The 17,005-nt window shown below is 34.0% G+C and overlaps 2 protein-coding genes and 1 long non-coding RNA gene across 6 annotated transcripts; 1 reads left to right on the top strand and 2 right to left on the bottom strand.

The window, feature by feature from the left end:
- Positions 1-528: 528 nt before the first annotated feature.
- On the bottom strand, positions 529-10,708 carry Srpk (SR splicing factor protein kinase). Of its 2 annotated transcripts, none has more exons than XM_083058159.1 (6): positions 9,929-10,708; positions 9,040-9,253; positions 8,640-8,955; positions 7,887-8,471; positions 7,492-7,789; positions 529-6,918 (listed from the first exon to the last, which is right to left on the bottom strand). In XM_083058159.1, the coding sequence occupies exons 1-6, from the start codon at positions 10,153-10,155 to the stop codon at positions 6,627-6,629; spliced, it is 1,932 nt and encodes a 643-aa protein (XP_082914285.1). In that variant the 5' UTR covers positions 10,156-10,708; the 3' UTR covers positions 529-6,626. The 2 variants fall into 2 exon arrangements, with proteins under 2 accessions (XP_082914285.1, XP_082914288.1); XM_083058162.1 differs by having other exon boundaries at positions 9,040-9,235.
- A 46-nt stretch (positions 10,709-10,754) lies between these two features.
- LOC145948516 (uncharacterized) lies at positions 10,755-11,555 on the bottom strand. The gene is made up of 3 exons (XR_014427378.1): positions 11,522-11,555; positions 11,113-11,209; positions 10,755-10,996 (listed from the first exon to the last, which is right to left on the bottom strand). It is a non-coding gene; the product is annotated as an uncharacterized LOC145948516 (long non-coding RNA).
- A 380-nt stretch (positions 11,556-11,935) lies between these two features.
- Positions 11,936-16,120, top strand: Ciao1 (cytosolic iron-sulfur assembly component 1). 3 transcript variants are annotated; one of them, XM_083058630.1, is made up of 5 exons: positions 11,936-12,117; positions 14,271-14,654; positions 14,729-14,837; positions 15,073-15,237; positions 15,350-16,120. In XM_083058630.1, the coding sequence occupies exons 2-5, from the start codon at positions 14,280-14,282 to the stop codon at positions 15,616-15,618; spliced, it is 918 nt and encodes a 305-aa protein (XP_082914756.1). In that variant the 5' UTR covers positions 11,936-12,117; positions 14,271-14,279; the 3' UTR covers positions 15,619-16,120. The 3 variants fall into 3 exon arrangements, with proteins under 3 accessions (XP_082914756.1, XP_082914753.1, XP_082914754.1); XM_083058627.1 differs by lacking the exons at positions 14,271-14,654; positions 14,729-14,837; positions 15,073-15,237; positions 15,350-16,120 and adding exons at positions 12,599-13,060; positions 13,417-14,197 and having other exon boundaries at positions 11,939-12,117; XM_083058628.1 differs by lacking the exons at positions 11,936-12,117; positions 14,271-14,654; positions 14,729-14,837; positions 15,073-15,237; positions 15,350-16,120 and adding exons at positions 12,316-12,361; positions 12,599-13,060; positions 13,417-14,200.
- Positions 16,121-17,005: the final 885 nt, after the last annotated feature.

Genomic DNA, 17,005 nt, shown 5'->3' with positions numbered 1-17,005 from the left:
TTATCGTGAAAAAATATATGTATTATGTGTCGTTAATCTTTGCAAGCATATGTTTCGTTATCATATCATTCGTATATAGGTGGATATAAGACTATCTTATCTTGCTTTCTCGAGGCCGAACGTTAACCCATCGTACAAGATTTGTAGTTAGAAATCAGCTGTCGAAAGATACAAACACAAGTATATTGTACTCTAAAGTGGAATAAAATATTAATTAATTGATATTGCATTCGGCAGCAAACATATTCTGATGAAGTAAACAGAAACGGATAAGTATTAATATAGTTATACGCGACAAATTCTAATTTTTTTTCTGATATCTAAAATATATTTGGAAAGATATGAATATATATTGTACCCTGCACTTTATAATGACTGTAATTTTATTCAGGGACAATAAAGGTGATATATATAATTTTGTGATATACATAATAATAAAAAAATAAAAATCTGTAATTCTCGTGATTGATTCCAGTCTGTTACTTCTTCTTTTCCTTCGACAATAGATGATGAGTGAAAAGAGAACAATTTCTTTTGTTGCGAATTTATTTCTCATTATATATATATCAATCTCTCTCGGGAGGTGGGTGTACATGTTGTCTCTGTGTTAATTTACTCTTTTTGCGGCAGGGCACATAACGGAGGCAGCGTCTAAACATCAAATCCATTTATTCGTTCGATTCGTTATCGCTATTTTATTATGTTCTAGAGTTCTTAACGCCTCGCATATGATCGTACATCGAGCGACTGGAGCACGAGACAATATAGATCAGCGACTATTATATTACTTATTCGATGTTTCCTCTTAAGCTTCCTTTTCTGCAGCATCCTAATTCGTAATTAGATATCTCGAGAAGTGCGTGATTTTCATTATACGATGCGCTCGAACGAAAATGAAAACAATTTTATATTTATATATGTATATAAGTTGTATAATATAAAATATTGTAATATCGTATATATTTAATAATAATTTTATAATCAAATTAATTTTTTTATAATTAAAAGGAAAGATAGAGAAATTCTGCAGAGATATCGCAATAAGAATTTGCTACACAATTTTCAAAATCGAATAGTTTCATGCAATTAAAAGAAAGAAACTCGCTTTAACAATTTTTTCTCAATTTTTTCTTGTTCTACCAAATGGAATATAAATAAAAATTGTTTAATTAATTCGCCTATTAATTACAGGAGATTTAACGACACGTGCGACACGAATGATGCCTTTTATTCCTTGGCATCTTATTACAGACATATGCAACAACTTGTGCGACGCGATCAGGCGAATTAATTGATCAATCAAGCGAACTTTATCTCTCCGGTCCTCTCGTGGATTCGATCGCCCAGCCAGCAGTGACAAAGGGCATATTTTTATCGCGCTAATCTGGGATATTATCTAGAAGAGGAGAGGAGTTGGTGTGCACAATAAAACGCCCTGCTTTCTTTGCTTTCCTTGTCCCGATGCTCCAGTCGTTTTTCTTGTAACAGCCAGGTGTTGAATCCGTTATTAACTTGCATGTCCCGTTTCGGCTCGATGAACTTCTAAAGATGATGATCGTCATCACATATCGCAGGCGCCTACACGCGCATCTCATCATCTCTATCGATAGTTTTACATTCTTAAAGTGTCCGTCACGGGGGAGGATCCTTATCACGGACTTTTTTTTACCGGCGAGCACAAAATTGGTTAAGCATGCAGAGTTAAATGGCTCTCTATAAACGCTACAAGACCAGTATGACTATGTACCAATCAGTGAGATAATAATATTATCATATGCCGACTTTATATAGCGCGCGTCTCTCTCCTTCTTTCTCTCGCTTAACTTATACAATGCATTTTCTTTCTGTGATCTATATTATATTCCGATATATAATCGCTGTACATTTTACATTGTGAGAGATCCAGTCAGAATAAGGGTCTCTGCCAGCCCTCCGGGCGCAAATCAATCACCGTATAGAATCCTAAATACGCTCTCTTCTCTAAAAATGTGCAAAACCCCGCGCCAGGTTTATTTCGCAATATTTACAGTATCTCGCGCGCGTTTCTTAATACATATAATAAAACTTGGTGTTTGATAACAAAGCTTCTTTCTTTTCTCTCTCGTCGAATATCGAATGATTTCTCTCTCTTTCTTACATTATCGCATCTCCGGCAAAACCAATCTTCTTAAGATTAAAAGAGGAGATCGCACAATATCCATTTTTCGACAAAGCGCACGTGTAACTTTTACATCGACGTAATTTTTGCTCTTTGATCAAGGCCACATTCTTCGCATACTCAATTCGCACTTTAACGTTGTGCAGATATACTCGTCTCCGAAAATTGAATAGAGACGAGTTTTCACAACGGTACGGTTCAGTAATGATTATTAACGACTTACACAATGGAGTTTCGCTGTGCGTTTAGCATCAGATAATAATAATTATTTTTTTTAAACAGGATAGCAATCGATAACAGCTTGCGGCTGCAAAAGAAAGGAAACGTCAAGAAACTTATTTCAAGTATTTCAAGTACACGTATGTTACTTTACTTTTGCGATCCTTATGCAGGATCTGAGCCGAATGAGAGTATAATATTATATAGTCGCTCTAATTTCAAAGTATTATAATTCGTAAATATATTGGTGTATCATTCTCGAAATTTTCGCAGTGCGATTAATATACCCGATTGAACGGAGATTTATTTCGCTCGAATTTAGAATCTACCGATTGGAACATGAGTCCTTGGTAAATTTCAATATTGGGTCCCTGTATATATATTATATATGTACCATTTCCCCTTTCATCCAACCATCCCTAATCATCCACATCCGTGAATCTTACATTTATATATATATATATATAAACATATATATATGATACATATATATATATTTGTATATGTTATGCGCGAGAAATCTGTTTATCGCAAAAAAAAAGAAACGGAGCGCTCCGAGGGTCTTCGTTTTTCGTTTCTTCTCTTCTTCCATCTACTTCGCACAAATAAAATTATGCACTCGGAAGAGGAATAAAGGGGAGGGGATATCTTGTACATCAAGAGCTATACACAGTTTACTTATTGTTGTTAATTTTCTCCTAGCTATATATATCCTAACGCCAAAGCAGCGAGTCACACCTACCTACGTAAGTTATTGTTTTTAATAGATTCATGTTTTTATATACTATATATATATATATATCTATTTATATTTATAGAGCACTAGAAATATTAATATATATATGTATGATACATATGATATATTAATATGTGATAAAACGTGTTATCTATGATAAATATATGTGAACGATCTCCAGATGCGACGACGCATGGACAACATGGTATTATATTGAGCTTCGATTGATCCTAACGACGATCGGCACGAATTTGATATCTATATTGACTCATCTAACAAAGTCGAGGTATAATAACTAATTAACTCGAGATAATGAAATTCGCATTAATAATTTTTTTTATAATATATCGATCCACGAAAGTATTTTTACTATTTTTTTTCTCTGTAGTCAATGCTATATATACACGTGAAAATTAAAATTTTTATTTTTATAATCCTTATTCGCGTAAGATTTCCCTTTTGATTCTTGATAAAAATTTCGTCTTTTTTGTGAGAATTGATAATGAAATAATTAAACGGTGAAATTGAATTTTTTTTCTCTCTTATTATGTCTTAATGACAATTAAGTGTGAATTTATAACTGCTCTATTTATACAATTGTAATAAAAGTCTTCTTCACGTGCTTATAGCAAAAGTGTGTGAGTTCACTAAAATTATATCAGTTTATTCTTTAACGAGAGACGAACAAATTTTTGAATTTTGACGGGTCTCTATACTTTTTTAGGAGACTACCGCGAAATATATCTTCTAAATAACATTATGGAATGAAGAGTGAAATGGAGCTCGATATTAATTAGAAATTTTCTCTATTACGTAACGAGTAATACTAATGAAAAAATTCATTGTTAAGTCGTCGTGATCGCTGCCTTCCTTCTCAGAACAACAAATTTCACTGGCCATATATTTCGAATATTATCTGCTATGGTTTTTAGCTATGTACAAATTCGTCACGATTGCCGTCGTCGAAGACCACATGAGATTTACGAACGAGCCACGCAATTGCACGAAAATTGCGGGGGGAGGGTAATAAATAATACGTTATGAACTAAAATGCATTAGATTTGCATTGCCGGGATGAAAATTGCAATATAAACGCATCGTTCTGTATCCGACATTAATTGTAACGCGGGTAGAAGAGGCACTTTCTGATCAAATCTCTCGCGTATTTGTATATTGTAAGTTTCAGGATATCGTGAGTGCCTGCTTTAAAATTTTTTTTTCCCAAAATCGCAAGAAATGATCTTGTTAAATTAAGCAACGCTTGAACGGCCGAATTCGAGAGAATAATAGAAATCAGTAAACAAATTTTCATAATATACGTTGATTTTTAATAAATTAAAATTAAAAACTGCGCCTTTTCTACATAATTTTATATATCCGCTTAATAAAATAAAGAGATATCAATGTGCTAATAAAAAATAATAAAAAATAAATAAAAAATGCATAATGTTAAAAAATAGATAATGTATTTTCACGGAAGTATTTTCCTCTTTTACCCGAGAAGAAATATATAACTGCAATGAGTGACAAAATATTTATACATTGTGACGATTTCCACATACGCACGCATCTCCATACATAGTTCAAAATTTGTTTTTTGTTTTTTCCCTATGAAATGTGACCTTAAACTGGCAGGCGAAGCGAAACAGAACATTCTGCGGGAAGCATGAATTGAATTCGTCGACATAAGAAAGTATGCGCGACGTCTAGAGGGTCCGGTGGAACGTACTGCTTCGCTTTCTCGTTTATAAAATAGAAGACAATTATTATCGGCAGAGAGCTTCAGTAATCAGTCAATATTCACGTAGTTAAGGGGGTTCGCACAAAAATTAACGTTACTTATTCTCGTTCATTATGTGTTCACCGAGACCTTATCTGCGATATAGATACTCTCTTTTCGTAGTTGTACATTATGTATATGGTGTTCGCATTGGAGCGACATAAACGAGTTTATAACAGAAATGTTTATTAGAAATGTCATCGTTATTGCAGGGCACAATGGAACAAGACAAATTGCATTTTCTTTCACGTGTAAATCGCATATTACACACACAAACACACATATATATATATATATATATATATATATATATAAATGACGTTAGTTTTATTGCCACTTATATGTAAGCTGTGCTTACAGTAAGTATAGATTTTTACATTATATTTCTAATATAAATATTACTATGTAACATATATTAGACACACAGCCCTATCAATGCTTATTGCTAAAAAAATTTAATTTTTATGTCGATAAATAAAAATAATATTTTTTAATATACATCGAATTTTATAAATTAAACAGTTAGAAAATGTATCAGTAAAAGTATGAGTGTGTATACATATTGTCTTATTCCAATTGGTGCCCAAAATAGTTATAATATTCCAAGAATCTAGCGATCAGCTCTTAATTATTTACAATATACAAATCAATCCATTTCAATTTATACGTGAATACAGTCCTTCCTTGCATATCTGTGTTTATATGAGTATATCTAACCAACTCACGTATATTGAGGTAGACGTAAAATATTAATTAAATAGTCATTTCTGTCCTGTCACGATTTCTCGACAAGTTTGTTGGCAAGAATTTACAGCAACCGGTGTGTGTGTGTGTGTGCAATATATAAAAGTATATACAGATAACTGAGTCAAGGCAATGAGTCCTAATTTTAAACCAAACACGTCTATCGAGTCCACCAATAGTCCCTTTCATACACTGCATTACGAGTAGATCCCACGACTCTTGGAATATTCATTAGATAAATTAAATGACGAGTACGAAGAATGCGACACGAGAATACGAAAAGTAATATATATATGTATACAAAGTACTATGAAATTTCTTTTAATTTAAGTTTTCTCTCATCACTAATTAAAAACACGATGTAACAAGTGTACAATTACACAAATGATGATCAGCCGATGACGTTTGAGAGTGTTTTATTAGGAAGCACGCGCGCGGCCGTTATTTATATATGGAAATCAGCGGAATGTTGCAAGATCTTTCTCAACGATTTCCGGATTTTGCGACACTTCGCTCGAATCGTTACGTTCGAAAAGTTTTCCTTGAGGCGACTTTCGCGATATTGTCAAATCACCATTTTGTAAAGGATATATAACAATCATCTTCTTGAAACATTTTCGGTTTCGCAGCATTTCCTCACGCGGAGACACATTCGTATGATTAATATAACAACATATGATACAATTCGTTCCCGTAATTCGTATATCAAACAGTTTTCTAATGTGTGTACGTGTGTCTGTGTGAGTATATGTATGTATGTGTGTTTGTGTGCGCGTTCTTGATACGATGCACTTGCTCTTAGTTACGCAAATTGGCTCGCGGAATTAATAATTTTCAGTACGCGAAATAACACACCTGACGTTCGCAGGTATTTTCGGCTTCCTATCACACTCTCGATTTACAATAACGCGATAACCGGGCGGTAGGACTGGGATGAGAATTCAGGGGAGCAGAGGAGGATATTACAGATAAAACAATAAAAAACGCGATCACTTTTTGATTTGCAGCCACGGATGCTTCAGGCACTCGGCTGCGGTAGCTCGCATGCTCGGATTAAATTCGAGCATCGGTGTTAGGAACTCTGCGAACTCACGGGCTTCGCTCGGCGTCCAGTCATATTTCTCCGTCAATACTTCGTACAGGCCCCACGGTTTCAACCCGGTAATATGCTTCAGTTCACCCTTCTTGTTAAAGTATATCTTTGAGTTCTTTCCCGAAAGAGCGATACGTCTCGGTATTTCTCCCAACAACTCGATTATATGGGCCAGATGATCTTCATCTCTGAAATAATCGATTCGGTTTTAAAATGTGAAAGAATGATTTTTAGAATTCAGGGTGTCTACTCAAATTTTGTAAAAAAATTCTCTGAGGATTCCCTGATAAAAATAAAAATATAAAACAAAAAATAATTTATTATAAACGTGTCAAGGGGAATACTAATTTATTGAAATTAATTATTTATTAAATTATTATTTAATTATTTATTAAGTAAATAAGTACAAATTTATTTAAATATTATCTATTACAAAATTGAGCAATTTTCTATGAATTTATAATTTATATAAAATCTTGATAAAGGATCTAAAAATAGATTGTCAATTTAAAAAAATTACATAAAATTTTAATAAAAATTTAAATATTGCCAAAATATGTATTAGATATATGTTTCTTAAGTGCTAAATAAGAATGAAATTAACAAAAAAGGATAATTTTTTTTTAAATCCCCTGAATCTCAATCAAATTACATGAGAATTCCCTGATTTTTCAAGGTTGAAATTTTCTGAGAATACCAGGTTTTTCCCAGGTACTCCTTGTAGAAAGTTTATAACTACATTATGAATGTTTAACCGTTACCTGCAGTAATCTTTACCACTGTGCGGTTCAAAAAGGTAATCGCCAGTTGCCAATTCGAACGCCATGCAAGCGGTAGACCATATATCGGCAGAGGTATCGTATCCGGAGCCTAATAGAACCTCGAGCGACCTGTATTGACGAGTTTGAATGTCATCCGTGAATTTCTTATGAACCCAACACGCGTTTCCGAGATCCGCTATCTTCACATCAACCTCGCATTCCATTATGGCGGGATCCAATGGCGATACGAATGCTCGTTTCAATTGCTTACTCTCCGGTGGATTAAATGACCTACGACCTAGAAAATAAGACGACGGATAACAGACGAAATTGTGCAGAAAGAAACAAAAGATATATATAGATATATATGCGTCTTCGCTTGACGTTACACCTACTTTCGCTACATTCATCGGTGTCCTCGGCATCCGGTGGTAAAATACCTTCGCCGCAACTTTTCTCCACGTCGCACAGAGTCACGTTGTCTATCTTCTCGGATTCTTGTTCGGGCGACGGATTGTTCTGTATCTTCTCGCCGCCCGCTAAACCATCTACTCCGTTCATGTGTAAGGAAGGCGCGGACGGTTCCGATATGTCGGGCGAATCTTTGCTCTCCGTATTGTCCTCTATGCTTTCCGTATTAAGATCCTGATCTAGGCTATTCGTTTCAACCTCCCCGTTCTCTCTCGTGCTATTCGCGATTTTACTTTGCTCCTCTAATTCCTCGATCTGCTCCATCTGCTTCTTCAAGAGTTCGTTCTGGCGCTTGGCTTTCTTCTTTAATTTCTTCTTCTTATTCTTGGACATTTTAGAATTTGGTATGGGTTCTTGGAATTCCTTCGGCGCGGTGGAAATCAGGGACACGGGCAACTTTGCTCCCATAGAATGCAATTCTGTCGCTTCGCAAGCTAATTTTCTTATATAAGTCTCATCGACGCATACAAGAACATTTTCAGGTTTAATGTCTGTATGAATAATCTTACCTGAAAGAAAATTCAACATACTATATATAATATAATATAATAGTAAATTTCTTATAAATTGCAATTGCAGCATTCTTTTCATTTCAGTTTCATAATATTCTGTTAAACTGCTACGTAAAATTAGTTAAATACATAAATATTTCAATACGATTGAAATAATCATCTTACATTTATTATGAAGATAATCGAGACCTTCGAGGACTTGTCTGATGATGCGTTTTACATTATTTCTTGGAATACCTCTATAATTTGACTTGATAATCAATTTAAGAAGATTATGTCCAAGCACTTCAAATACCATGCAAACATGCAGACCATTAATGCCACTGATCTTGAAGTCATTGAGCAACTGGACGGTCTTATTGCGCTTAGGATCGACGGGATCTGTATCGCGCACATCTTTTAATAATTTAATTTCATCCAACGCAGTCTCAGTAAAATGGGATGCGGATTTCACGATTTTAAGCGCCACGAAACGTTTATCCTGCAGAATCAGATATCATCAAGATATCCTGTGTATTTTAGGTAGGTGTAAAAAAAATTCATTAGCAAATTCATTATTATATACCTGTAAATCCCAGCAGAGCCATACAGTGGAAAAGTGACCCCAGCCGAGCTTACGAGTAACGTGATATCGATTTAAAAAGAGATCTCCTATCTTCACAGGATGGTATCCACCTTTACAATAATCACTGCTGTCCTCCTGCTCCTCGTCTTCGCTACTGAATACTTCGTCATCGTCTTCTATCGTCTCATTGCTAGAACTATGACACGGTTCCAATCTACGACAAATGTATTGATATATCATGAACACAAACAAAGTAAGATATAACTGACACGTGTTTGCAACCATTAACTTTTCGCAAGAAAAGGGAAGCCACTGAAATAAAGCGAGAAAGCAGTTGCACGTTACGTAACTATTATGATTTACATGACGCATGCTATTGTCATTGAAATTTTAAAGATTAATTTGAAGATTATATCCAATCATCTCAGAGTATGATTAATATTACTGTTCATAATCGTTGAAGAACATAATTATCTTACATTATATGTCACATTAATTATTGTTATTCATATATATATATATATATATATATATATATATATATATAAATCTCCAGTAATTATAAATATATATAAAAGATAATATCGTTTATTTATTAAAATTCCCGTAACAGAGATACTTCGAATGAAAAATTGAGAAACAAATCAAGACGAAAGTTCGAACACGAACCGATTCAACGACGAGCTGTCATCTGACGTTAACACGCGTATTTATATGCCGCATAATAACGTGCGAGACCGTAATAGAAAAAGTGCACGCGTAATGGTAACGTGTCATCGTTCGTAACATCAGGACGATGATATAAAAAAAAAGAACCGTAACGAGTCTGGACGCGTGTTAACGTCATGCCATGCTGATGCCGGCTGTCGGATCGCATCATCGGGCATACCTGGTCCCGTTGGTGTCGCTGACGAAGATGCGCTGCGTGCGGGCGTCGAAGTACTCGACGGAGGCGGCGGCAGACGCCTCCGGGCCGCTTCGCGGCCCCTTGGAGCTCTGCGCCGAGTCCTGATCACCCTGGGAATTGGCCTTGCCCTTGCGCTTGCTGGGCTTGTGCCGCTTCTTCTTGGCCTGGATCGCCAAGACTCGCCTGTTCACGTCAGTCTTGGCGCTCATCTCGCTGGACTAACTGGATCTTCCTCGCTCTCGCTTACTCGCTGCTACCCCTTTTCCTACGCACACACTTCCGCCCGTTCCGGCCGCTCCTCTCTTCGTGTTCTCTCCTTGCTGCTGCTGCTGGCTGCTGCTGCTGGTTGCTGGTTGCTGGTTGCTGCTGGCTCGCTCTCGCGCACCGATATATCGCGAATACACTCGCGCCGACTCGCGATTCGACCAAGCTCAGCTCGTAGTCTCCTCTCTTCTCCGTCCTTCGCGCGCGAACAATCGGCGAGATCTCTCGCTACTTACTCTCTCGGATTCGACTCTATTATAACTTCATCTCTCGCGCCTCCGTTGTTTGAGTATGGCCGCGTTCCGCTGCTCTCTGTCCATCCGCGTTATTCCTACGTACATATGTATCCAGCGTACCACCTCCTCCCGAGAGTCGTCGAGCAGGTGTCGTCGTGTCGTCCCCTGCTGCTGGCGGAGAGTCCACGCCGCTCTCGCCGATACTCGTCGTCGTCGTCGTCGACCCCGTCCCTGTCGCCGTCGACCGCCTCCTCGCCACCGACTATCGCGCGGAACACAGTTCGCTTACATGTATATATATATATATATATATATATATATATATATATATATATATAATATATATATATTATAACGTAGGCGTTGTGTTATTACACCGTATATATACGCGAATATGACGACTGACTGAAAAGCGAGTCGCTCTCTCTCTTTTCCCTCACTTCACCTGCAAATCCTGCAATCCTTCCTTGGTTAGCAGCCGCCGGTCGTCACTTCCATCCCGCTCGATCGCGATTACGCTCCTCTCCGCACCGTGGCAGCAGACAGAGACCTCGAAAATTCGAAAGACACGATTTATTAATTTTTTTTTTTTTTTTTTTTATATTTTATCTCTTGAGGTACATATGTATCCGTATGTAGAGAGATAAAAAAAAATATTTTTTTTACCTTGTTCCTTGTGTAATTCTCGCTCCTATTTTCGCTGAATGATGATGTACGTTGCTCTCATCACGGAGATTGCGCGCTTCGCTGATTCGAACAGCGCCTTTGAGAGTATAATTATTGGATTAATGATATGTATATATACAGTTAATATCGAGCGCAAAGTAAAGTTGTGAAATGCGCGCGATACGGTTATTTATGATTGCTAAAAATAGAGATTTAAGTCGCGATATTTTTCACAAATAATTATATAGCAAGCTATATATTCTTATCTCATGGATGTAAAAATGCGTATAAAAATAGCATGTAAAAATAGAGTTCGTTCGTTTTCTATTATTTTCTAAGAAATAACCCTTCCATTATTTTCTAAGAAATGAAATATTTATAATATATATAATTGAATATATAATATTACCTGATTTTTTTTTATTTCGATATAATTGAGAAATAGCTGGATATCTATACATATTATGCACTTGTTCTCTATGAATAAGTAGCTCTCAAAATTTTCGAATTTTTAATAGCAGATTCCTCGGAGCCATTTGACGATGAGATGATATGTTTCCTTAACGAAAATATGTTATAAGGTATCAATTAGTTTCGGAGTTACAAAGCAATTGAAAAAGAAGATATGGAAAAAAATTGGAAACTTACAGAAAATGACCTCTCTCCATTGCAAAAAAGACTGGACTCCAAATCTATGTTAATAAAAAAACATTCTGAGGTCTTGCAAAACATTCTATGTAAAACTAGAGTGAGAATATGGCGCGAATTGAACTGTCAACAACGTCATCTATGATAATCTCTGACAGTACGTTCGCTAACTACATTTCTCTATCGGTAAAATCAACATCTAACATCTAACCCCCAAAGATTGCATCGTTATCGTTGTTATATACTTTTGCAAGTAATTTACATACTTCACATTACATAAAACTTATACGTATACAAATATCAGTGACTAGCAATCTGTTAAAATATCTGCGCAGTATTGTTAAAGATTTTGCAAAGGTGAGTTTACAAATTTACAACACTCTTTGATTTCATTATTGTGTAGACTAAAACTATAACTTTGAGTGTTATTAATTAATTTGATGCAATTATGTAACAAATTTTGATTCTATATTCATTATCATTACATACGTTTATATAATCGTTATAAGCAAATTTTACGTATCTGCATATTTTATATATATGTTGTATGTGAAGGTTAACTGGAAAAACTGGAATAATAAATATTTCGTGTACTTGCGATGTGAGAATTATATACTGTTCTGCTTAGTTCCAATGTATCCTGACAAATCACTCTGTTTCATATTTAATACCTTATGTGCTTAAAAAAATTTTTTTCAAATCTTCATATATTTTGTATTTACGAATTACACTTTGTTAATGCATTAAAGACATATTAAATTTTTATTATAAATATTTTTTATGAAGCATTCTTAATAAATATCGTTTTCCACGTTAAAAATAAATTATGCTGTTGCAGGTAGCAATGGATACATTGGAACTAAAGCAAAGCCTAACTGGACACAGAGGCAGAGTATGGAACGTTTGCTGGCATCCTAAGGGTGCTTATTTAGCATCTTGCGGCGAGGATAAAAAGATTATAATATGGGGATTACAGGGGCTTAAGTGGGTTACAAAAATGATCCTTACCGAAGGACATTCTAGAACCATTAGAGAATTAGCTTGGTCCCTTTGTGGTAATTACATTGCATCTGCAAGTTTTGACGCCACTATAGCAATATGGGATAAAAAATCAGGACAATTTGAATGTAATGCGACATTAGAAGGCCATGAAAACGAAGTGAAGAGCGTTAGTTGGTCAAACTCCAGTGAGTTACTCGCTACATGTAGTCGTGACAAATCAGTGTGGGTATGGGAAGTGAACGATGATGAATATGAGTGTGCCGATGCTATTAATGCTCATACTCAAGATGTAAAAAAGGTACGTCTGTGCAAGCTTTTCTGAAAAAGAAAAATTATGGTTTAAGCATGGATTTGTCATTTTTCCAAGATTCAGTTTTAAATTTGTTTTTATCGATATACAAATGGAAATATTTATATTTCTTGTATATAACAAGAGTATACCTTAAAAACTAAATAGAATTATTCTTTCGACCATGACTGGCATAAGTTCAAAAATGTTTATTTATTAAAGATAACACAAGTGTGTTATCTTTAATAAATAAACATTTTTGAACTTATGCCAGTCATGGTCGAAAGAATAATTCTATTTAGTTTTTAAAACTCTACTGGCGATTAACATATATTGTATTAATTAAGAGTATACCTTTATTTTAGGTAAGATGGCATCCACGAGAAGATATTCTGGCTTCTGCCAGCTATGATAATACAGTGAAGATATTTAAAGAAGATGCGGCGACTAGTAATTGGTCGTGTGTCTCAACCTTATCATCTCACACTTCTACAGTATGGAGTCTTTCATGGGAAAAGACTGGTAATCGAATAGCAACCTGCAGTGACGATAAAACAGTAAAGATATGGCGAGAATACAAACCAGGAAACGAAACAGGCATTCCTACGCCGAACAACGAATCTGTCTGGAAATGTATTTGTACACTATCAGGCTACCATACAAGAACTATTTACGATATCGACTGGTGCAAGGCTACAGGTTTATTAGTGACTGCATGTGGCGACGACATAATTCGGATATTTAAAGAGGACAGTGACTGTGATCCGCATCAACCAAGTTTTACAATGATCTGTTTGATGGACAATGCACATGCTCAAGATGTTAACTGTGTGCAATGGAATTCTACAATTCCTGGACAACTTGCCTCTGCGAGCGACGATAGTTTAGTGAAGATATGGTTTTACAACCATAAAGAATAAAACTGTAAAAAATATAGTTTATACAATTTTATCTTTCTCATTTAAATAAGGAGACTTAAGAATAGTAGATAATTATAAAATTGGAAATCAATTTTTTCAATGCCAAAAATATTGTGAGAAAAATCATTTTCTTTATGTTAAGCAGCATAAAACTCGATGTCTTTACATTTTTGTTAACAAACTCTGTAAATAAACAATGAATTTAAATATCTGACTATTATATTTTATGCCTTGATACATCATTTTCGAATATATGTATTATAAATCATATATCATTTAAAATTACATCTTTTTTTTAGGGCACATAAATGTTAACGCGCTTATACAACGTGGGATTATTCTGCAACAATTTTTATTTACGATACAGATATATTAAAGAGTACAAATATATCAAACAATATAAAATGATGAGTAACAGCGCAGAAAATACAATTGGGATACCTTTGAAGGGGATTGTGAGCATAATAAATACATTTGCAGACAGCTCACTCGCAGCTTCCTGGGACAATGTCGGATTATTGGTTGAACCCACAGAACCCAAAAATGTGTCACACATTTTACTGACGAATGATTTAACCAAGGATGTTATGGATGAAGCCGTTGAACTAAAAACTGACTTAATTATCACGTATCACCCATTAATATTTACTCCATTGAAGTCTATTACAACTCGATCTTGGAAGGTACTGTAAAATATATTTCCATAAAATTATTAAAAAATTATTGCGATTTTTAATTTGTACTATATATATAATAGGAGCGAATAGTGGCGAGATGTCTAGAAAATAAAATCGCTGTCTTCTCTCCACATACTAGTTTTGATGTCGTAAAAGGCGGTGTAAATGACTGGTTAGCGGAAGCTTTCGGTAAGAAGAAATTCATTATAGTATCTAAATCGGTTTATTATTAATGTTTAATATTGATATTAATTTGATAAATTAAATATATATATTTGTATAAATTATAAAATATATATTAATATAAATACATATATTTTATAATTTAATAAATTAAATATAAATATATTTAATTTAATTTATATATATTAATAAATAAATTAATATATTAATATCTTACCGCTTATGAAAATACTATTTTAAGAGCTTGAGAGCAGTAAGCCGATTCAGCCAAATGCGGATAATGAAACTTACGGACTGGGAAGATTGTGCATTTTGAAAACGAGGGTAACTATCGACGAAGCGGTGAATTTAATAAAGCAACGTACAGATCTGAAACATGTAAGATTAGCGCGTGCACCCGGTGCAGGTGAGTTTTAGTAAAAATAATTTATATCACTCAAGAATAAAATAATGAATGACGAAAGTATATATATATATAATCATACTATTTTATATATGATTTTATTTTTATATTTTAGATAAGTATATTACTACTGTTGCATTATGTGCCGGATCAGGCGCCTCAGTATTAAAAGAAATATCTGCAGATTTGTATGTTACGGGTGAAATGTTACATCACGATATATTAGATGCCGTACATCGCGGAATCCACGTTATATTAACGAATCACTCTGATTCGGAACGTGGATTTTTGAAGGTATTTGCTACGATATTAGATTGCAATGTACCGAAATCTGTCAAAGTGTGTATATCTGAAACAGACAGAGATCCATTACAAACTGTATGAGCCATTATAGAAAAATGTTCGCCATATATAAGAATATATTGCTATATCTATTATTTAATGAGAGAGTCGATACAAATCAATTACAAACAGTATTTCAATTATTTCGATTTTTTACGATTATTCAAACTCAATAAATCATGTACTGAAACTAAAAAGCACATTTATAACTAATATATTAAAGTCATACAATGCAGTTAAAAAAGTTTTTTTTTTTTTATTTTATTATTTTATAGAATGTTTTAAACAATGCGTTCTCTATCCCAGCTATATATATATATATATATTATATAGAAAAAAAGACAAAAGAATATCTTTTTATTTTTGTTTTATTAGTCTTAGTTGATTTAAGAGTACTTGAATTTTGTATTATATAAAAGAGAAGTTTCAGCATTTCTCAAATTCTTTGATTTAAAATCATATGTTTATTTGTAGCATTATGTTTATTTGTGTAACAATATGTGCACTTTATTTTGATGGAACTTTAATTTTGTGGTGCCGGGTGATGCTTAATTAAAAAATGCACAAATATAAATAAAATTTTAGCCAAAAAAATATTGACTTTTCTCTTAAATTCATTAACAGTCCATAATTCCTAAAAAGCGCACGACTGAAATATTCTGATATATATCTCTGAATATATATATAATATTAGCATTTATTTACTCTCTGATCCAAATATATTAGAATTTAAATTTTAATTTTCACGTATTCTGTTAGTTATTTGAAATTTAATTTAATATCAATAAATCTATAAAACCTCTTTCTCCAATATAAATATATAATGTCATTTATACACGAAATTAGAAGAAAACGGCAATGTATACTTTAAATGACACAATTGATACATATGGTTTAATCATAATAGATTTATTTGCACGAAATAACAATTGGCTATTATCTAGACTCGTCAAATTAAGAAATAGACACGACTGTCTCAAATTGTTCATATAAATTCGAATAGTTCCGCAGCGAAACGCGCGACACACTGACGTTCTAATTTTAATTTTTATGGCAACAACGATATACAGGCATATCCTGAGGACAAGATGCTGTAAATCTCAAACCGTTTATTTATAACTCGTTATACAAACAATTAAAGTTTTCAAGATATATAATCTAACATTATAAAAACCAAGCAGCTTTTTGTGTTTCTTCCTAAATGATTATCCAGACTTTATGGTTTGTTGTTTTGTCGCATATACAACGTATTATATATTTTCATAACGTATATATATAAACATAACATATTACATAAAGTGTGTGAAGATATATTACATGTCGATGTTCGTACAATATTTGATATCGTACAGTAAAGGGCCAAATTTTTTTCGATAATTTTCTTGATAATCTCAAACATTATAATTATATACTCACGATAAATTTAAAA

This window comes from Prenolepis imparis, unplaced genomic scaffold (assembly GCF_030444845.1).
Source record: "Prenolepis imparis isolate NDT839.2.m4 unplaced genomic scaffold, iyPreImpa1.0 SCAF_2, whole genome shotgun sequence".
Lineage (NCBI taxonomy): Eukaryota > Metazoa > Arthropoda > Insecta > Hymenoptera > Formicidae > Prenolepis > Prenolepis imparis.
This window is presented reverse-complemented; position numbering and strand designations above follow the sequence as displayed.